The 21,951-nt window shown below is 49.1% G+C and overlaps 3 protein-coding genes across 6 annotated transcripts in view; 2 read left to right on the top strand and 1 right to left on the bottom strand.

The window, feature by feature from the left end:
- LOC310667035 (uncharacterized protein) overlaps positions 1–18,648 on the bottom strand; it is a 31,842-nt gene extending 13,194 nt beyond the window's left edge. For 3 of the 4 annotated variants that reach the window (XM_083418682.1, XM_083418681.1, XM_083418680.1), the window contains exons 1-4: positions 18,524–18,648; positions 15,114–15,559; positions 8,712–8,783; positions 7,455–7,526 (exon numbers count right to left, since the gene is read on the bottom strand). In XM_083418682.1, coding sequence (XP_083274808.1) covers positions 7,455–7,526; positions 8,712–8,783; positions 15,114–15,232 — 263 coding nt within the window. In that variant the 5' untranslated portion in view covers positions 15,233–15,559; positions 18,524–18,648. Of the gene's footprint in view, positions 1–1,895; positions 1,948–7,454; positions 7,527–8,711; positions 8,784–15,113; positions 15,560–18,523 lie in introns of all 4 variants that reach the window. The other variant, XM_083418683.1, reaches the window with a different exon arrangement.
- On the top strand, positions 1,492–18,403 carry LOC310667024 (uncharacterized protein). The gene is made up of 4 exons (XM_083418663.1): positions 1,492–2,074; positions 10,998–11,464; positions 11,830–11,906; positions 18,151–18,403. The coding sequence occupies exons 1-4, from the start codon at positions 2,014–2,016 to the stop codon at positions 18,305–18,307; spliced, it is 762 nt and encodes a 253-aa protein (XP_083274789.1). The 5' UTR covers positions 1,492–2,013; the 3' UTR covers positions 18,308–18,403.
- Positions 18,444–21,116, top strand: LOC310667129 (uncharacterized protein; the record flags this gene model as incomplete). Its single annotated transcript, XM_083418859.1, has 5 exons — positions 18,444–18,687; positions 19,070–19,143; positions 19,509–19,642; positions 20,780–20,967; positions 21,111–21,116. The coding sequence occupies exons 1-5, from the start codon at positions 18,475–18,477 to the stop codon at positions 21,114–21,116; spliced, it is 615 nt and encodes a 204-aa protein (XP_083274985.1). The 5' UTR covers positions 18,444–18,474.
- Between the last annotated feature and the right edge of the window lie 835 nt (positions 21,117–21,951).

Here is a 21,951-nt window from a genome sequence, read left to right as displayed (position 1 = left end):
CCACCCCCATTCACCTCACAAAGTTACAATTTTCGGTTTCCCGTGAAGAGGGGTTGGTTGTTAACCTGCTCTCTGCCTGGCAGGACTAGGGCCTTGAACTTTGACTGTCTACTTCAGCTCTTGCTTGCCTGGTTGGAGTCCAGCTGGCCATGCCCTTTCCCAAGATACTCCATTCAGTTTCCCTCTTGGTTTTCCATTCCCGGACACCTGCCCCCTCCAACAGCCAGCCAGCACTTCATGTCCACTGAGTAGAATCAACTCCCCTGGTAGAGCTCTTTTGAGGCTCCCCCCCCCCTACACACCCATAGGATCCCTCCCCCCTTGCTCCAAAGTTGCTTTTGTAATCCCCACCCACCCTTGTACCTGGGTCTTGCTTGCCACATCCTCAGCAGCCATTAAAAGGTGATACATCTTTTTTAAACAGTCATGGCTTCCCCCAAGAACCATGGGAACTGTAGTGAGTTAAGGGTGCTGAGGGTGGCTGGGAGACACACCTATTCTCCTCAGAGAGATCCCGGGTTCTTCTAAGCACTTTCGTGTGTTACAGTAGTACCTCGGGTTAAGAACTTAATTCGTTCCAGAGGTCCATTCCTAACCTGAAACTGTTCTTAACCTGAGGTACCACTTTAACTAATGGGGCCTCCTGGCACCACCGCGCCACTGCCGCATGATTTCTGTTCTCATCCTGAAGCAAAGTTCTTAACCTGAGGTACTATTTCTAGGTTAGCAGAGTCTGTAACCTGAAGCATCTGTAACCTGAAGCGTCTGTAACCCGAGGTACCACTGTATTTTCACAAATATATACATTCTTACGCACGCTTTACCCTAGCATGTACCGTATTTTTTGCTCTATAAGACTCAATTTTCCCTCCTAAAAAGTAATGGGAAATGTGTGTGCATCTTATGAAGCGAATGCAGGCTGCACAGCTATCCCAGAAGCCAGAACAGCAAGAGGAATTGCTGCTTTCACTGCGCAGCGATCCCTCTTGCTGTTCTGGCTTCTGAGATTCAGAATATTTTTTTTCTTGTTTTCCTCCTCCAAAAACTAGGTGCGTCTTGTGGTCTGGTGCGTCTTATAGAGCGAAAAATACGGTACATTCTTTGCACACATTACTTGGCTGGGGAACTGCGCTTCGAGAGAAGTGTGAATTCCGACAGAAGACTGTATTTTGGTTCACCTGTTGTTTTGGGAAGTATGAATTGAGAACTCTCCTTTAAATAAGAACAGAGTTAGAATTCTCCCCCATCCCTGTTAGGAATACAGGAAACTTCTTTCTACCCTGTTAGACCACTGGTCGATCCAGCTAGTCATTTTCTACACTGACTGGCAGCAACCTCTCCGGGATTTCAGGCAAATGCTCTGTTGCTGAGCTCTGGTCTTTCCCCTTAAAATAAAGCAACATTCTAGTCCTCAAGGTATGGAGAAAAGGGTTGATTTAAATAGGAAGCTGACTTATAGCAGGACCATGGGGGCATCTACAGGCATTCAGGCATTCCCAGCCCTCCCTGGGATTGAAATTTCAACATGCAAAACAGATGCTCTCCCACTGTCACTTTCTATTCTAGAATAATGACATGGAATTGGGATCTAACACTTTCCAGGGTCGCTTTAGTATTCAAATTAAGCTCCCAGCGTGCTGCAGCTCTTGACCTCTCCCGTATTTTAGCTCCCCTATGACTCCCCCACAAGGCATCCCCAAATTGAAAGCAAACCTTCCCTTCCCCTGTGTGAAAACAGGTGAGGCAGAAAAGGAGCAGCCTTTTCTCTCTTCAAGGAAACAGCTCCCCAGGGGCCCGTGTTTCCTTCTGAGTGCTCAGCCCAGCCAGTCCTGTGGGAGGTGGCCTCCCTCCCCGCCCCTTACCTGTGCTCAGGTGCTTCGGCTATAAATTCTTACCTGGAGGCGTTCGCTGGCAGTCCCTGATCGCCCTGCTGCTCGGTCGACCTGCCTTGGGAGTTTACAAAAGCCCGTGACAAAGTGTGCCTCGGACACCTGTCCTCCCCGGATCCTCGCCATGGAACGGAATATCCTGCAGACGGTCGCCCTGGCCTTGATGCTCGTGGCATTGTGCCCAGGTGAGCAGATGGCAAAGTGGGTGGCCTGGAGCTTCGCGGGGGGGGGGAGGCGAATGGGGAGGGAGATCAGCCCCACAGATATTGTCGGGCAGGGGCAAAAACCCGTGGCAAATCTTGTGCTGGACTTTTGTCAGGAAAGGCGATAACAAAGGGGTGTTGGGCACCTTTTGCAGGTGTGTCGAAAGGGAGAATGGCAGACGGGTGTGGCTGGAGAAGGTGGAAGGAAGGAGAGTCGTTATTCTAGGGAACGGTGTGCTCTTTCTATGTGGAGATGGGCTGGATGTTGTGGGGGCTTCGAGGATAAGACCTGAGGCTCCTTCAGGCTGTGTGTGGGGGGTTGTTTCGGTGGATGTATCCTGCTACATGTCATTGCCGCAATAATTCATTAGCTGTGGATTTATACTGGGCTGTCCGGACATCATTCTGCTTAGTTGTTTTGCAATGCTTGCCCCAGTGCTGGCAGCAGTGCTGAGTTACCGTATTTTTTGCTCTATAAGACTCACTTTTTCCCTCCTAAAAAGTATGGGGAAATGTGTGTGTGTCTTATGGAGCGAATGCAGGCTGCGCAGCTATCCCAGAAGCCAGAACAGCAAGAGGGATTGCTGCTTTCACTGCACAGCGATCCCTCTTGCTGTTCTGGCTTCTGAGATTCAGAATTTTTTTTTTCCTTGTTTTCCTCCTCCAAAAACTAGGTGCATCTTGTGGTCTGGTGCGTCTTATAGAGCGAAAAATATGGTACTTAGGGCACCAGCAAATCAGGGGCACCTCAGAAAAGGAGAAATTTTGGGCTTGGGGAGAAGAAATTGACATTTGAAGAAGTCACCACGGGAAAAATCAAGACTTGGTTAGACTTCTTTACATTTCCTTCCCTCTCTTTTCTGCATTTTTCTGCTCTCTTTTGATTACTTATTCCCCACAAAACCAGGGGGGTGTCCTACTACCAGCGATCGAAATACTGCGAGGAAATCAGATCGTAAATCTGTGTTTTGTTTTGCGTTATTTTGCAGATTTTATTTTATGGTTTAGCATTGTTTGTATTTTGAACCGCAAATGGTGAGGGGGCACCATAATCATTTCAGTGCTTGGGGCCTCTAAGTGTCTTCATCCCTTCCTGGTTAACATGGGATTGCTGTCCAGAGGGGCCCTAGGCAGAATCACGAAATCCTAGAGTTGGAAGGGACCCCAAGGGTCATCTAGTCCAACCCCCTGCAATGCAGGAATCTCTTGACCCTGAGATTAAGATCCTCATAAAAGAGAGGGAGGGAGAGAGAGATTAAGAGCCTCGTGCTCTACCGACTGAGCTGTTCCACCAATAAAATAAATGCAGACATTTGTGGTATAAAAAGTTTCAGGATTTCAGCAGGTGAAGTTACAGGATGTGCACAAATAGGGAAATGAAGCAGTCTGTCTGCGCAGAAACTCTTCCAGGCGCAGCTGGGATCAGGAGTGGAATCCCGTATAACAGCCCTGTACCAACATAATCATAAAAGTACAATTTTTTAAAAAAAAATGAGATCTGGAGAGGGTCCAGTCTTGTAAGGAGATCACTTTAATCTCCAGCTCATTTGTTATCGTTCCTGAGCACAGGAATGTAGATGAAAGGAAAACAAATCAGGGGCATGGGAGAGTGGGCAGAGGCCTTTTGAAGTATTGGCCTCTTTTCCAGGAAAACTGATCCTACAATAAATCTGTTGGCCTTCAGGTGCCAACTCCTTAAAGTGTCTCTTTGTTGCTTAGGTTAGGCCGGTTTTTTACTCATATATATATATGGAGGCATAATTAGGGTTCCTTAAGGAATCTGATCTTAAGAAGCAGGTCTATCTAGCTTGGTGTTGCCTACACGGGCTGGCAGCAGCTCTCCAGGTTTGTAGGCAGGAGAGATTTCCAGCCCTACCTGAAGATTAAATATGGGGTGTTCTGCAGGCAAAGCATGTGCTCTGCTGCTCATCTGGAGCCCTTCTTTTAAATATAATAGTATGATTCTAGTCCTCATGGTTTTGAACAAATGGCTGCTTTTAAACAGGAACATATGAAGCTGCTTGGTACCATCTAGCTCAGCAATGCCTACACTGACTGGCAGCAGTTCTCCGGCGTTTCAGGCAGGAGAGATTCCGAGCCAATGCCGGGAACTTGGGTCCTTCTGCTTGCAAAGTAAATACTCTACTCCTGAGCTATGGGTGCCTGCCAGCTCTAATGCACATCCCTAAGGCACATGAGGAGCAGAACATAGCGATCCATCAAGTTTCGCACTTTCCTGAATGTGGGCATGCAGGTTTTGGCTTAAAAAAGAGTCATTTAAAAATGCTATTTGGAAAGAAAATGTATTTAGAAATGTGGAAGTTGAGATGGTTGTAGCCAATGCTAAATACTAATCAGAGTAAGCCCATTAAAGTTAATAAACAGGAATGACTTAGGTTGGTTAATTTAAACTTGTCTAGTGTGAGAAAATTAGGGTTGCCATATGTCCTCTTTTTCCAGGACACGTCCCCTTTTTCATGGGTAGAGTTGTCATAGTGATCCATAGTTAAAAGTGGAAGTCAGCAAATGTGTCTTCTTTTTTGCTCTTCAAAATATGGCAAGGCTAGGCGGATGCAACCCGATGTATGTTTAAAAGAAAAATGCATTTCAAACATATCTAAATGTGGATTTCCATCCATTTTTAAACACACACACACACTGTAGATTAATGCAAAAGCAGGAGTGCAGGGATGTCTACGGGGACACCACCAGAGAAAGGGGAAGGAAGGGCTGTAAATCAGACCAGTGGCGTAGCGTGGGGGGTGCAGGGGGGGCCGGCCGCACCAGGCGCAACATCTGGGGGGGCGCGCTCGCACTCGCAGCCCTCTGCCCCTACCTGGCTCACTCACTCTCTCTCACTGCAGTGCTGGCTGTGCAAATCCGATCCGAGCCGCCAGGTCGCCGCCCACTGTGGAGGGGAGGGTGCCAGGCGTGCGGTGCGGTGCGGAGAGAGAGCGAGGGACTATCTGGGGGAGGGACAGTGCTGCGGGGGGGTGCAAATTACTTGCCTTGCCCCGGGTTAGGGGGCGCAAATTACTTGCCTTGCCCCGGGTTAGGGGGCACAAATTACTTGCCTTGCCCCGGGTTAGGGGGCGCAAATTACTTGCCTTGCCCCGGATGCTGACAACCCACGCAACGCCACTGAATCAGACCGATCCCAAGGCCAAACAGATTTTCCTGCTGCAATAAGGAGGAAGGCTTTTCGATAAGGAGAACTGTCCTCCCTTTAGAGGAGGGGGAGAAACAAATTCTGACTCAACCCAAACTGGGAGTGTGATGCGATTGTCAATAACAAACCTTGTCAAGACAAACAAGCTTTCCTCTGGTACAGTACTCCTGGATGTGGAAGCTCTACCAGCTGGTTATCTATTAGAGCTGTAATACTTCAACTAAGGAAAAAGCAAAGGCTGCTTTTTGTGGGGCTGTGGGGAGATTTCCCCTTTCCTCAGAACCTCCCTAGAGCCCCCTACAAATGTCCTTTTTTGTGCATTCATGATGATCACCAGGGCCGTTATGCGTGCAGGGGTGGAGGAAGGGGGGCAGTGGGGGCGGTCCGCCCCAGGTGTCATCACTGAGGGGGTGTGACATTCAATGTGCCGCCCGCCCGCGACTCCCAAGCCTACCTCAAGCAGTCGAGGGAGGGGGGAGCTGCGCCGCCTTGCCGGAGGCCTTCCTGTTATGTACTGAAGTTCTCACCCTGGGCCAGCAGGGGGATACTGTAGATAGTTATGCAAATGAAGGATCGAAGGTGACGTTCAGTGATTGGATAGTTTTATAAAGTTGCTACAGTTACGTTGTTCTGGAGCTCTATATAAGCAGGCTGACTGAGCTCTTCAGTTCAGTTCTGCCCTCTGAATAAAGAAGAGCTGTTTGAAGAATCGCTGTGTCGTCTGATATGTTCGCCCACAACTTAACACTTCGCTCCTTTCCCCTTCGACAGCTCAGGGGAGGCTTGGGAGTCGCGGACGGGTGGAACATCGAATGTCACCCCCCTCAGTGATGACACCCGGGCTGCTTCCTGGGGCGGGGGAAGCCTCCCCCGAGCTGTCAAAAGGAAGAGGGAAGGGAGTAAGGCTGCTGGCAAAGCGGCACAGCTCCCTCCCCTCCCTGTCCAGGAAGCAGCCTGTCATGGGCGGCTCACTCCACCCCCCATGGGCAGCTCGCCCCCTGGGACGCTGGCCGTGGTGCCCCCCTGGGACGCTCGCCCTGTCGCCATGTGCACAGCATGTGTGACGCTTCGGGTGCCGGAGCAGCTAGCTCCGCCTCTTTATGCGTGACCTTGTTTTCAGTCCTGTTTTTTATGCCTGCAAAAGTTTCGGGGCAGATATCGTCCTTCATTTCCAATCAGTGCGTGCCCCTTAAACTTCCTGCTGAAAGCCTGTCTCCTCGATCATTTTCCTCTCGGAGTGATGCGGGATGAAGATTTTTTAAAACCCAAAAAATCCTGCATTCTTTGTGTGGGGGAGGAAGGGGGGAATGACAAAGGTCCAGGAGGTTGATTCAGACCGTGGGTTCATCTAGCTCAGCCCTGTCAACACAGACTGGCAGCCTCTCTCCAGGGCTTTAGACGGGGGGTCTTGCATACCTTCCAACATTTCTATGGTGAAAATAGGGACACCCTATTCAACAACAATGTGGGACCTTCTGCATGCTAAGGCTAAGGAGGTGCTCTTTCACTAAGCCACAGCCCATTTCAAGCCCCGATTGACAGGTTCTGGCCATTTCCTGCCCTGACGCTGCAAACATGCATGCCAGAATCCCTCCCAATCGAGCCAATTCTGGGGTTTCCTGGCCCCCAAGCCACACTTCTGGCAGATGCCCCACATTTCAAGAGGGATCGGGCAAGGCTGGCGATGGTTTTCAGCAGTCAGCACCAACTGCGGCCATCTGAGGTTTGACCCACCCTGGTCCCAGAGGTGTTGCTGCAATGTGCTGTGCTGTGAGGGAAGGACTCTGGAAAGGAAATTGCACAATCCTTGGGTCATTCTTGCCATCAAGGGTATGCCCAGGCCTCTGCCAGAGAGACCAAGCTGACTGCTCTGGACCGGTCTAAGGGTGTAGGTTCCAGAGGAGGCCAGCAAGCAGAAACTGCTTACGGTTCACATTGGAATAGGTACGGTTTCGGTTTCCTATCCAGTTCTCATTTTTCCAATCTTTTATTTGATTTGTTGTATTTCTTGGCCACTTTTCAATCAAGTGAATCTCAAAGAGGTTCACAAGCAATAAATAGCAACAACGTAATAAGACATAACAGAACATCACAAATACAGCATGAATCATATAAAATAATTAACAAATCATCAATCAAACCAGCACTGTTTTTCTAGAAAAAGAGGTGCCAGAACTCACCATGAACACCTACCTCGTTCTCTTAGTTAGAATGGCAATGACGCCCACCTGAGAGGTGCCGGAACTGAGTTCCAGCAAGTTCCAGCTAGGAAAAAAAGGCTCGAATAAAACAAACTGAATTTATAAAACACTATTAACAAAACAGCAACTAAAAATAAGCTAAACATCAAAATTAAATTCAGTTCTCTACATTCTTACAACAGTCTAATTTTTTTTTAAAAGGTCCTGATGAAAATTCATTAGCATTTTAGTGCAAATTTCTCCCAACTTAAACTTTGCCTAAAGTACACATTTTTGCAAAGCAATTTGCTTATCATACATTTTTCGGTTTATTTGCACTAATAGATGCATTTTTATTCAGACCTGACCCTAGTACGTGCACTTTTATGCCTATTACTTGCATGGAGATCTGCAAAACTTGAAGAACTGCGAATTTCAAAAGACGCTGGGTTTCGGTTTGCCAATTACTGTGGAAAGTGTAAATGACATAACTTCACTGTTAAATGCAAACTGAATCCACATTGCTTGGCCATCCCTTTATGGGAGACGATAGCTATAATTATCCTCCCACTACAGAAATCTTAGTCTGTTCATCACTGAAGCATTGTATCAGGGGCAACCAACATTTGACACCCTCCAGATGCTGTGAATCACAGACGTTCAGAGAAGCCATCCCAGTTTGTGATTTGAATGCCCCGGAATGTCCTACTTTTCCTTAGGATGTCCCTATTTTCATTGGGGAAATGTTGGATGGTATGGAATTATCCAACCCCCCCGAGCCGTCTGAGGGCAATCCTGTATAGGGAAGGGTTTTTTTAAATGTTTAATGTTTTATTATGTTTTTATATATGTTGGAAGCTACCTAGAGTGGCTGGGGCAACCTGGGAAGATGTGTGGGGTATAAATAGTAAAATTATCATTATGAAATGGGGTGTCCCTATTTTCATCGGAGAAATGTTGGAAGGTACGGAATCAGAGAACAGTAGAGTGCTTCTGAATACCTGTTTGCTTCTGAATACCAGTTTGCTGGGAATTGCAACTGCGGAGAGTTGTGGTTACACTCTGGTCCTACTTGTGGGGTTCCCAACTGGTTGGCCACCGTGAGAACAGGACTCTAGACAAGATGGTCTCTTTCTGCCTGATCCAGCAGGGCTCTTCTTAAGTTCTTAAGGCCCGGCCAGGCATGTTAAAAGCAGAAGGCTTTTTGGAGCAAAACTCATGGGTTGAATGCTCTTTGGATAAATGGCGCCACTCCAGACTCTAACCTCACAGAGGATGGGGATGCCTCCAGGATGATGCTGGCCATACGTGCCTGTTTTTGTGCATGCCATCTGCCAGTCTCCTACAAAAGCAAGCACAGGGCAGAGATCAATAAAGAGATGCCACTTTTCCTTGCCTATGTCGTATCTCCCTGCCCTTGAACTCCCTTACAGTTTGGACTGGACGTGGCTGCACATGGTCACTCGTTGCCTAGTATTTTAAGTTTCCCTGCACCTATCAAAGAGGCAGCTGGCCTGGTGATTATACACAGCTGGTATTTTCCTCAGGATTTTTGGAAGCAGTCCAACGTTAGAAAGATAGACTGATTACCCAAAACCGTTCTTTTGAATGTGCTATCCTTATATCACTCCATCTAGCCAAGTGGAACCTGTGGCACTCCAGAATGTCTACAACCTCCCACCATCCCTGACCGTTGGCCATGCTGGCTGCAGGGGCTGATGGGAGTTGGAGTATAACAATGTCCAGGCTCCCCATCCCTGTTTTACACCTAAGTGCATTTCATGTGTGATAGGTTGGAACATGTGTCTATGACAGGGGTCCACAAACTACGGCCAGCGGGCTGGATCTGGTCCACTAGGGTTCTACACCCGGTCTGCCCGGCAATTGCCGCCGCCTGACATCTTTGGGTGCAAGGGGCAGGGAGGCAGGCTCCACCCAGGACCAGGGAAGAACCCTGCTGCTGCCGCCACCGCCTCACGGGCCAGGCCAGCGACCCCTCCGCCCGCCCGCTCTCTCTCACCACCACACGCTCACTCTCCCCTCACAGGCCTTGGCCGGCTCCACCTTGGCCCACAAACGCCACCCCTTCTTGCGAGACCTGCGAGGCCTAGTCGCCTCCCCTTGCCGGGAACCCCAACAGAGGGAGAAGGGTGCATGTGGTTGCGCATTTCCATCCTCCTCCTGCCAGCCGGGGGTGATTTCTAGGGGATCCTTTTTCCAGCCTGGCTGGAAAGAGGCGGGTGGCCTGGGATGATGTCCCACAGCTCCCTGCCTCCTCTAGCTGGGCAGGGCCGGATCATCCGGCACAGAAGGTCCCTTTTCCCCCTCCTGCAGCCCTGGTGGTGGTGTTTTTTCCAAGAATGTGCAGAATCGCGCTGTGTCCAACCCAGCCAGCAGACGCACGTACCCATGCACACACTGGCTCCATCAGGCCAGCAGCGAGGAAAGGGAGCAGCCCCACCGTGGGCCTGGCTGGCACCCCTTGGCCAGCCCGTCCTCGCCCCTGGAAGTGGCATTGCCGCAGGGGCCTGGAAGGCAGAAGGAGAGAAAGGGATTTGAGATGGGTGGCTATGCAGGTCAGAGGAGGGAAGAATGCACGCACGTTTGGCGCCTGCGAGATTTTGCGCTTTAGGGAGCATTCACACGTGCACCTATGATTGCGCTCGCGGGCCAAGGGAATGCGTTTGGCTCCTGCCGGCCTCCACTCAATGCTCACACGGGGCTTTGCGGGCTCTCTCGCCTCAGGCAGGTCTGTGGGAAGCCTGTGGGCCCCTCAGGCTGTTCGTGGACTACAACTCCCATCAGCCCCCGCTAGCGCAACCTGGTAGCAGTGAATGATGGGAGAGGGAGTCCACGAACAGCCTGAGGTCCGTTGGTTCGGCTTCCCGGGGGTAGGGGCCAGGATGCTGAAGGGAGGCTTTGTCTGCTGGTTGGATTTTGGGTTCTAGCTAGGCAGGTCTAGCTGGTGGATTGTCGTTTTTGGGAAGGGCTCAGTATGGCCTGTTTTAGCTTTTCACAGAAAACAAGCAGAAGTGGGGCTTTCTCAGGATTACAATGGGGAAGACAGCACTAAAGGAAAAAGGAGAGGGAGGAGGCAGAAAACCAAACCTATTTCTTCATGACTGAGTTCTTGTAATGAGCAGGTGGAACAAGCCAAAAGCTGCTTGCATCACTTGCTACGACTAGCAGTGACAAATACTGACCATCTCATTAGCCAAAAGCAGGCCCATACTTCCCACTGAAATACTTATAGGTTTATGTTGATTAAAACCATTCTTCATTTTAAATATTGCATTGTTATTCCTGTTTTTTGTACACCACAAATAAAATATGTGCAGTGTGCATAGGAATTCTTTCATATTTTCTTCAAACCATAGTCCGCCCCCCAACAGTGTCTGAAGGACAGTGAACCTGTTTAAAAAGTTTGAGGACCCCTGGTGTAGGAGATGGGTAGGGATAACAGACAGGCCTCTTCACCAGCCACAAATCCCTCAGGTGTTTCCCCAAAGTAGGTTATTAATGAGAATTTTTGCTTTCTTCTCTGTGACCTCAAAAGTCATGCCAGACACCGATCCAACAGAAGAATCCTCCCCAACAACAACCACCCCTGAGGGACCCACGGAATCCTCTGAGACGGAAGCCTCCACCGCCTCCACGGAACACTACACATCCTCTGGAGAAACGAAAAGCTCCACAACAATTTCCACATCTGGAATCCCAACAGTAACATCCACCACAGAATCCTCCCCAATAACAACCACCTTTGAGGGAACCACGAAATCCCAAAAGACGGAAACCTCCACCGCCTCTACAGAGGGATCCACGGAAACCTCCACATCCTCAGGAGAACCCCAAAGTTCCACAGCAACTTCCCCACCTGGGACCACCCCAACAGCAGCTCCGACTGAGCCCCCTTTGACGAATTTCAATATCACTTTCCACATCGCAATGGATTTTACTGACGACTTGAAGATTCCGTCCTCCGAAGCATACCGCAACCTGACTGGGAAAATCGGGAAGATGGTAAGCTCTGTGGCCTTTCCACCCCCCTGGGTGAGGGGGCACAGGGGAGGGGGAATGCTGCCCCCCAGCCTCTCAGTCTGGTGGTGGGGTGGGGCCTGCTCATCTGTAAAGAGTAAGGCAGGTATCTCTCCCCTTCCACGGAGCTATGAAGGAGTCGGGGAGCTGCATCCAGGGTCCCTCTAGACCTTGGCTTAATGGTGATTGTAAACCCCTTTCCGTGTGCGATCTCCTCTAGCTATGGCTGCCCCACACTTTTCCCTCTGTGACTCTGTATCACAGGGGAGGGCAGAACCAGTCAGGAATTGGGCCCTAGAAACTGAGTTTATCTCCTAATACAAAATGCATACCTCCCCTTTCTTCCACAGTATGAGGACATTTACAACTGCTCTGCGTGCCATGCTAAATATGGGACATATCTTGGATTCACTGTGAACGGATTCAGGTATGGAAGGTGGATTAAATGAGGGCTGGTGAAAAGTGTCATGCTGGGTTTTCTGGTTCTCACAAAAACAAGAGCAGCTTAACTGCACCCACCTGCTCCCAACCCTAGGCTGACTGCAAGGGTCTCATTCAGAACAGCTTGTCCTCTTTCCGTAGTGCTGCAAAATACAGCTCTTGCTGCTGAAAGCTTAAGAAATACCTTCACCATGCTCTTCAATATCCTTTAGTGTTGCCCAATTACCTGTAAAGTACTTCACAGCCACATGGAAACATGAAAGCAAACTGCCAGGGCTAGGTTGGTAGCTCTGTTCATTGAATGCAAGAGCACTAAAGGGGTCCCAATGTCAACCAAGTGTAAACTGTTTAATTATTATATTTAATTTTACTGTTTACTATTAGATTTGAATGAATTATTGAATATTGCTTTATTTGATATAAGTTGTTTATTTTAAAGTTATTTTGAGTTTTTTTGCATTGGATCAGATTGTTATTATTAATGTTTGATGTTTTTTATTATTTTTATATGTGTTGGAAACCACCCAGAGTGGTTGGGGCAACCCAACCAGATGGGCCAGGTATTTTGTGTGTGTGTGTGTGTGTGTGTGTGTGTGTGTATTTACCACATGCATGCTGAGGCATAGAGCTGAAGAGAAGTAGAATCACAATCCTCAAACTGGGGTGTGCACTTCTGCACAGGAATCCCACCTGCACTCTCTTCAAATCCACATCTTCCATTTAAAGTGTTATCATGTCACTTTAAACTGTCATGGCTTCCTCCAAAGAATCCTGGGAGCTGTAGTTCGTTACAGGTCCTGAGAGCTGTTTGGAAGTACCTTTCCTCCTCCCAGAGCTACAATTCCCAGATTTCCTTGGGGAGAGGGATTGGTTGTTAAACCACTCTGGAAATTTTAGCTCTGGGAAGGAAACAGGAGCCGCCTAACAATTCTAGGCACCCTTAAGAACCTGCAACTCCCAGGATTCTTTGGGGGAAGTCTACGTCTCTTCAGTGTGGTATAAGTTTGCTGTAAATAGATGATGTGGAGAGATATAGATGATAGATAGATGATAGATAGATAGATAGATAGACAGTTTACAATGGTTTACAATATAAAACCACAAAAATACATAACATACTAACAAACAAAAGCAATAGAAAAAAATTAAAAGGCGAGATAGATGGTTTAATTAACCAAAGGCCCAAGATAAGGGGAATATTGTTGCCTGGCACTTAAATATATGTAATGAAGGTGCCAGGTGAACCTCCTTAGGGAAAACATCCCAAAAGCCTACTGAACCTCTCACAGAGGAAGGGCCTAAGATGATGATCGAAGGGTCCAGGTTGGTTACTATGGGAAGAGTCAATCCTTGAGATACTGTGGTCTTGAGCCATTCTGTATATAAGAGACAAAGACCTGTTGTGTCTTTATTTTCTTACATTAATCATGCTTCTTAATATACAAACATGCCATGGAATAATTTCAGCTCAAAATTCATTGGATGTGGCATCTGTGTACACCCACTCGTACACAATTTGGTCTGAAACATACAGTTTCTCCACTCACTTATGAACGGTCACATTTCAAATCCAACATTTCCACTTTCAATATGAATTCTGTGCACCACCACCAGTACAAATCATAGTGATGCGAGGGAACTGAAAAGTCACCTAGTGCAACCCCATGCCAATGTGCAGTAAATCCACGGCCACAGCATTGTTGATAGCTGGCACTCTCCACAATAACCCTAACAAAGAGGAGTGAAACAGTTTCTGAATCAGGGTTGTTTCTTTCGGGCCAGGGACTGCAGGCATATTTCCACAAACCGTTGTACAACATTGAAGTGCCTTGGCGTGCTCAACACAGCCAAGCACTACATTCAAGGGCCAGAATGCAGAATGCTCAGTGGCAGAGCATCTGCTTGGCATGCAGAGGGTCCAAGGTTCAACCCCCAGCTTCTCCAGGTAAGGCTGGGAAAGACCCCCGGTCTAAAACCTTGGAGAGCTGCTTCCAGTCAGTGCAGATGATACTGAACTGGGTGGACCAATGGTGCAGCTCACCATATAGCAACTTCTTGTTTTCCTCTGTTTCTGCAAAGCATGCGTGTTCCTCCACTGCAGGGGGAAGGAATAAAAGGCCCTTGAGGTCCCTTCCAACTCTACAATTCTGATTTCATGCCAATTTATGCTCAGGCAGAAAACAATCCTCTCTGGCCGCGTCCCCTGGCAATGCCAGAGATTTAAACCAAGGACCTTCTGCATGCAAAGCAGCTGCTCTTCTGCTGAGTGATGGGAGTGTGTGGCTGTCAAGCTGCAGTTCCAGATCCGCCAACGCTTCTCTTTTCCCTTTCTAACATACAGAAATGGCTCAGTGCTGGCAGATACAATGGTACACTTCCAGGAAAGTGCAGATGTTTCCGCCGATAAGCTTCGCACTGCTCTGAGCGACGCACCTGAAGACAAACTGCAGGGTCTCAACCTGACTCAGATTGAAGGTGAAGGGCTGAAGGATGAACAGTGGGGGGCTATGTACTACAGCAAAACATCCCTCGGGCTGTGTCTGTGACACAAGACTCAGAGCCCCCCGTGCAGTTCAAGACACAGAATTCCTTTCCTGGAAGTTTAGGCAGGTTTCCGGCCCTCATTGCTGAAACTGGGATGATTTCTGTAGCTTAATATGCACACAGCAGATTGCATTATGCAAAACAAGAGCATGATGCTCAGGCAGGAAACACACCAAATATTTAAGGCCTTTTGGTTGGACACCAAAGTAGCACTCAACCTCTCCATCTATTGGCACAAGGATTTCTCCCTGCACAGGGGGACGCTCTCCTCTCACCACACCCCTCATGAAACTGCTCTGGGGGTTCCCCCCAGACCTCTGGAGCAGATCTGGAGAGGGCACAGGCTTCACTTGGGCAGGGAGGAAGGAGAGGGGGAAATGTCCCATTGAGCAAGCAGCAAGCCTTGCGAGGACTGGACGCAACAGCTGCATGCCGCCCGTTTCAGCTTGCCCCCAGGTATCCTGGGAATAGTGCTTGAGTGCTCACAGAGCCATGATTCCCTGCATCCTTGGCAAACCGCTTCGCAGGATCCTTGCCGATAACCTATGCATTTAAACATACGGTGGGTACAGAGCATGAGGGATGTAGTGTAAAGGGAGAGGAGTAAATGGACATGGAGGGGACTCCCACCGGAAACACCCGTTCCTACCTACACATTCCTTCCATTGCGGGGTGATGGTGGGCTGGAACGCTTGACTGTGGAGGCAGCTTCCGGGTCTCCTTCTGGGGGCTGCTCCTGCTCCAGCTGGGGGGCCCCTCTCGCCCCATTGAACTGCTTCCTGCTCAGGTGGTGCCCATAGAACGAGCAGAAAGAGATGCTCAAACGTCCAACAACCCGCACAGGTGACTATGTATGGGGATGGAGATCAATGGAACTGAAAAGGGCTGGGAGTGGGACAAATGCAAAGAAGGGGGCTTCCCGTGATACTGAAAGTAAGACTCCAACCCAAGCTTGAGCACCTCTAGGCACAATCCCTGAGCAGGACAGCAGGCCTGTCTCTTCTTCCTCCACCACAAATCTTTTCCTTCAGGGAGGGGTCCTAATGAGATCGTTTCCTTTCACCTCAGTGACCAAGCAGGAGACGACGACACCTTCTCCCACCACAACTAGCACCACCTCAAAGAGAACCACACCTAAGCTTCCCATAGAGCAGATGTTCACCATCACTTTCCACATCGCAATGGATTTTACTGACGACCTGAATAATTCGTCCTCCGAAGCGTACCAGAACCTGGAGGCGAAAATCAGGAAGATGGTAAGTTTTACAACCTTTCCACCCCCCTGGGGGAGGGGGCACAGGGGAGGGGGAATGCTGCCCCCCAGCCTCTCAGTCTGGTGGTGGGGTGGGGCCTGCTCATCTGTAAAGAGTAAGGCAGGTATCTCTCCCCTTCCACGGAGCTATGAAGGAGTCGGGGAGCTGCATCCAGGGTCCCTCTAGACCTTGACTTAATGGTGATTGTAAAACCCTTTCCGTGCGCGATCTCCTCTAGCTATGGCTGCCCCACACTTTTCCCTCTGTGACTCTGTATCACAGGGGAGGGCAGAACCAGTCAAGGATTGGGCCCTAGAAACTGAGTTTATCTCCTAATACAAAATGCATACCTCCCCTTTCTTCCACAGTATGAGGCCATTTACAACTGCTCTGCGTGCCATGCTGAATATGGGACATATCTTGGATTCACTGTGAACGGATTCAGGTATGGAAGGTGGATTAAATGAGGGCTGGTGAAAAGTGTCATGCTGGGTTTTCTGGTTCTCACAAAAACAAGAGCAGCTTAACTGCACCCACCTGCTCCCAACCCTATACTGACTGCAAGGGTCTCATTCAGAACAGCTTGTCCTCTTTCCGTAGTGCTGCAAAATACAGCTCTTGCTGCTGAAAGCTTAAGAAATACCTTCACCATGCTCTTCAGTATCCTTTAGTGTTGCCCAATTACCTGTAAAGTACTTCACAGCCACACGGAAACATGAAAGCAAAAAAGGTTTGATTTTTATATGTGTTGGAAGCCACCAAATTGGGGTGTCCACTTCTGCACATGAATCCCAACCGCACTCTGTTCAAATCCACATCTTCCATTTAAAGTGTTACCATGTCACTTTAAACTGTCATGGCTTCCTCCAAAGAATCCTGGGAGCTGTAGTTTGTTACAGGTCCTGAGAGCTGTTTGGAAGTCCCTTTTCTCCTCCCAGAGCTACAATTCCCAGATTTCCTTGGGGAGAGGGATTGGTTGTTAAACCACTCTGGACATTTTAGCTCTGGGAAGGAAACAGGAGCCGCCTAACAATTCTTGGCACCCTTAAGAACCTGCAACTCCCAGGATTCTTTGGGGGAAATCTACGTCTCTTCAGTGTGGTATAAGTTTGCTGTAAATAGATTATGTGGAGAGATAGATAGATAGATGATAGATAGATAGATAGATAGATAGATAGATAGATAGATAGACAGACAGACAGTTTACAATGGTTTACAATATAAAACCACAAAAATACATAACATACTAACAAACAAAAGCAATAGAAAAAATTAAAAGGCGAGATAGATGGTTTAATTAACCAAAGGCCCAAGATAAGAGGAATATTGTTACCTGGCGCTTTAATATATGTAATGAAGGTGCCAGGTGAACCTCCTTAGGGAAAACATCCCACAAGCCTTCTGAACCTCTCACAGAGGAAGGACCTCAGATGATGATTGAAGGGGCCAGGTTGGTTCCTATGGGAAGAGTCAATCCTTGAGACCTGTTGAGTCTTTATTTTCTTATATTAATCATGCTTCTTAATATACAAACATGCCATGGAATAATTTCAGCTCAAAATTCATTGGATGTGGCATCTGTGTACACCCACTCGCACACAATTTGGTCTGAAACATACAGTTTCTCCACTCACTTATGAACGGTCACATTTCAAATCCAACATTTCCACTTTCAATATGAATTCTGTGCACCACCACTGGTACAAATCATAGTGATTTGTGCAACCCCATGCCAATGTGCAGTAAATCCACGGCCACAGCATTGTTGATAAGTGGCACTCTCCACAATAACCCCAACAAAGAGGGGTTAAACAGTTTCTGAATCAACAAGTTCCACTATTGAAAGACTTTCAGGGTTGTTTCTTTCGGGCCAGGTACTGAAGGCGTGTTTCCAAAAACCATTGTACAACATTGAAGTGCCATGGCATGCTCAACACAGCCAAGCACTACATTCAAGGGCCAGAATGCAGAATGCTCAGTGGCAGAGCATCTGCTTGGCATGCAGAAGGTCCCAGGTTCAACCCACAGCATCTCCAGGTAAGGCTGGGAAAGACCCCCAGTCTAAAACCCTGGAGAGCTGCTTCCAGTCAGTGCAGATGATACTGAACTGGGTGGACCAATGGTGCAGCTCACCATATAGCAACTTCTTGTTTTCCTTTGTTTCTGAAAAGCATGCGTGTTCCTCCACTGCAGGGGGAAGGAATAAAAGGCCCTTGAGGTCCCTTCCAACTCTACAATTCTGATTTCATGCCAATTGATGCTCAGGCAGAAAACAATCCTCTCTGGCCGCGTTCCCTGGCAAAGCCAGAGATTTAAACTGAGGACCTTCTGCATTCAAAGCAGTTGCTCTTCTGCTGAGTGATGGGAGTGTGGGGCTGTCAAGCTGTAGTTCCAGATCCGCCAGCGCTTCTCTTTTCCCTCTCTAACGTACAGAAATGGCTCAGTGGTGGCCGATACAACGGTACGCTTCGAGAAAAGTGCAGAGGTTTCCACCGAAGTGATCAGAACTGCTCTGAGCAACGCAACAGAAGACCAACGGCTGGGTCTCAACGTGACTCAGATTGAAGGTGAAGGGCTGAAGGATGAATAGTGGGGGGCTGGGTACTACAGCAAAACATCCCTCGGGATGTGTCTGCGACACAAGACTCAGAGCCCCTCGTGCAGTTCAAGACACAGAATTCCCTTCCTGGAAGTTTAGGCAGCACGCCTGCCTCTTCTTCCTCCGCCACAAATCTTTTCCTTCAGGGAGGGGTCCTAATGAGATCGTTTCCTTTCACCTCAGTGACCGAGCAGGAGACGACGACACCTTCTCCCACCACGACTAGCACCACCTCAAAGAGAACCACACCTAAGCTTCCCATAGAGCAGACGTTCACCATCACTTTCCACATCACAATGAATTATACTGAGGACTTGTCGAATTCGTCCTCCAAAGCGTACCAGAACCTGACTGCGAAAATCGAGAAGATGGTAAGTTCTGGGGCCTTTCCACCCCCCTGGGGGAGGGGGCACAGGGGAGGGAAATGCTGCCCCCCAGCCTTTCGGTCCGGGGGTGGGGTGGGGCCTGCTCATCTGTAAAGAATGCGGCAGATATCTCTGTGCCACTGCAGAGCTATGGGGCTTCGAGGTTTGTGACGCAGTTCCCTGGGGATTGTCAGTCCCTATATGCAGTCTTCTATTCCCCCTCGTCCCTACTGCCGCACACGTTCTCCCCTGTGCCTCTGTTTTCCTGTGGGGTGGGGTGGGGCAAACAGAAAGTGAGAAGGCTGACTTCATCCCAGCCATGTCTCAAGCCTCAGAAAACGAGTTAATAGCATAATACAATATTCGTACTACCCTTTTCTTTCCGCAGTATGTAGATGTTTTCAACTGCACAGGATGCCCTGCTGAAGGGAAATATCTAGGATACACGGTGAATTCATTCAGGTACGGAAAGAGGATTAAATGAGGGCACCCACCTGAGCTAGGTGGGTTGTGGGTCCAGCTGAGTATAGGGCAGCTTCCTGTGTCTCTCTGTGTTTCTGCTAAGCATGTAGATGTCTCCACGGCAGGGGGGTGGAATAGATGGCCCTTGAGGTCCCCTCCAACTCTACAATTCTGGTTTCATGCCAATTGATGCTCAGGCAGAAAACAATCCTCTCTGGCCGCGTCCCCTGGCAATGCCAGAGATTTAAACCAAGGACCTTCTGCATGCAAAGCAGCTGCTCTTCTGCTGAGTGATGGGAGTGTGGGGCTGTCAAGCTGCAGTTCCAGATCCGCCAACGCTTCTCTTTTCCCTTTCTAACATACAGAAATGGCTCAGTGCTGGCAGATACAATGGTACACTTCCAGGAAAGTGCAGATGTTTCCGCCGATAAGCTTCGCACTGCTCTGAGCGACGCACCTGAAGACAAACTGCAGGGTCTCAACCTGACTCAGATTGAAGGTGAAGGGCTGAAGGATGAACAGTGGGGGGCTATGTACTACAGCAAAACATCCCTCGGGCTGTGTCTGTGACACAAGACTCAGAGCCCCCCGTGCAGTTCAAGACACAGAATTCCTTTCCTGGAAGTTTAGGCAGGTTTCCGGCCCTCATTGCTGAAACTGGGATGATTTCTGTAGCTTAATATGCACACAGCAGATTGCATTATGCAAAACAAGAGCATGATGCTCAGGCAGGAAACACACCAAATATTTAAGGCCTTTTGGTTGGACACCAAAGTAGCACTCAACCTCTCCATCTATTGGCACAAGGATTTCTCCCTGCACAGGGGGACGCTCTCCTCTCACCACACCCCTCATGAAACTGCTCTGGGGGTTCCCCCCAGACCTCTGGAGCAGATCTGGAGAGGGCACAGGCTTCACTTGGGCAGGGAGGAAGGAGAGGGGGAAATGTCCCATTGAGCAAGCAGCAAGCCTTGCGAGGACTGGACGCAACAGCTGCATGCCGCCCGTTTCAGCTTGCCCCCAGGTATCCTGGGAATAGTGCTTGAGTGCTCACAGAGCCATGATTCCCTGCATCCTTGGCAAACCGCTTCGCAGGATCCTTGCCGATAACCTATGCATTTAAACATACGGTGGGTACAGAGCATGAGGGATGTAGTGTAAAGGGAGAGGAGTAAATGGACATGGAGGGGACTCCCACCGGAAACACCCGTTCCTACCTACACATTCCTTCCATTGCGGGGTGATGGTGGGCTGGAACGCTTGACTGTGGAGGCAGCTTCCGGGTCTCCTTCTGGGGGCTGCTCCTGCTCCAGCTGGGGGGCCCCTCTCGCCCCATTGAACTGCTTCCTGCTCAGGTGGTACCCATAGAACGAGCAGAAAGAGATGCTCAAACGTCCAACAACCCGCACAGGTGACTATGTATGGGGATGGAGATCAATGGAACTGAAAAGGGCTGGGAGTGGGACAAATGCAAAGAAGGGGGCTTCCCGTGATACTGAAAGTAAGACTCCAACCCAAGCTTGAGCACCTCTAGGCACAATCCCTGAGCAGGACAGCAGGCCTGTCTCTTCTTCCTCCACCACAAATCTTTTCCTTCAGGGAGGGGTCCTAATGAGATCGTTTCCTTTCACCTCAGTGACCAAGCAGGAGACGACGACACCTTCTCCCACCACAACTAGCACCACCTCAAAGAGAACCACACCTAAGCCTCCCATAGAGCAGATGTTCACCATCACTTTCCACATCGCAATGGATTTTACTGACGACCTGAATAATTCGTCCTCCGAAGCGTACCAGAACCTGGAGGCGAAAATCAGGAAGATGGTAAGTTTTACAACCTTTCCACCCCCCTGGGGGAGGGGGCACAGGGGAGGGGGAATGCTGCCCCCCAGCCTCTCAGTCTGGTGGTGGGGTGGGGCCTGCTCATCTGTAAAGAGTAAGGCAGGTATCTCTCCCCTTCCACGGAGCTATGAAGGAGTCGGGGAGCTGCATCCAGGGTCCCTCTAGACCTTGACTTAATGGTGATTGTAAAACCCTTTCCGTGCGCGATCTCCTCTAGCTATGGCTGCCCCACACTTTTCCCTCTGTGACTCTGTATCACAGGGGAGGGCAGAACCAGTCAAGGATTGGGCCCTAGAAACTGAGTTTATCTCCTAATACAAAATGCATACCTCCCCTTTCTTCCACAGTATGAGGCCATTTACAACTGCTCTGCGTGCCATGCTGAATATGGGACATATCTTGGATTCACTGTGAACGGATTCAGGTATGGAAGGTGGATTAAATGAGGGCTGGTGAAAAGTGTCATGCTGGGTTTTCTGGTTCTCACAAAAACAAGAGCAGCTTAACTGCACCCACCTGCTCCCAACCCTAGGCTGACTGCAAGGGTCTCATTCAGAACAGCTTGTCCTCTTTCCGTAGTGCTGCAAAATACAGCTCTTGCTGCTGAAAGCTTAAGAAATACCTTCACCATGCTCTTCAGTATCCTTTAGTGTTGCCCAATTACCAGTATCCTTTAGTGTTGCCCAATTACCTGGCCGCGTTCCCTGGCAAAGCCAGAGATTTAAACTGAGGACCTTCTGCATTCAAAGCAGTTGCTCTTCTGCTGAGTGATGGGAGTGTGGGGCTGTCAAGCTGTAGTTCCAGATCCGCCAGCGCTTCTCTTTTCCCTCTCTAACGTACAGAAATGGCTCAGTGGTGGCCGATACAACGGTACGCTTCGAGAAAAGTGCAGAGGTTTCCACCGAAGTGATCAGAACTGCTCTGAGCAACGCAACAGAAGACCAACGGCTGGGTCTCAACGTGACT

Source organism: Podarcis tiliguerta (assembly GCF_965153285.1).
Source record: "Podarcis tiliguerta genome assembly, chromosome: 16".
Classification (NCBI taxonomy): Eukaryota; Metazoa; Chordata; class Lepidosauria; order Squamata; family Lacertidae; genus Podarcis; species Podarcis tiliguerta.
Note: the sequence above shows the minus strand (reverse complement) of the source record. Positions and strands in the feature narration are given on the sequence as shown.

Bases quoted from the DNA above. Each gene is read 5' to 3' on its own strand.
- LOC310667024 (XM_083418663.1), top strand. From the start codon at position 2,014: ATGGAACGGAATATCCTGCAGACGGTCGCCCTGGCCTTGATGCTCGTG. The intron at 11,465-11,829 runs GTAAGCTCTGTG...TTTCTTCCACAG, and splicing joins CTGGGAAAATCGGGAAGATG to TATGAGGACATTTACAACTG. The intron at 11,907-18,150 runs GTATGGAAGGTG...TCTAACGTACAG, and splicing joins TTCACTGTGAACGGATTCAG to AAATGGCTCAGTGGTGGCCG.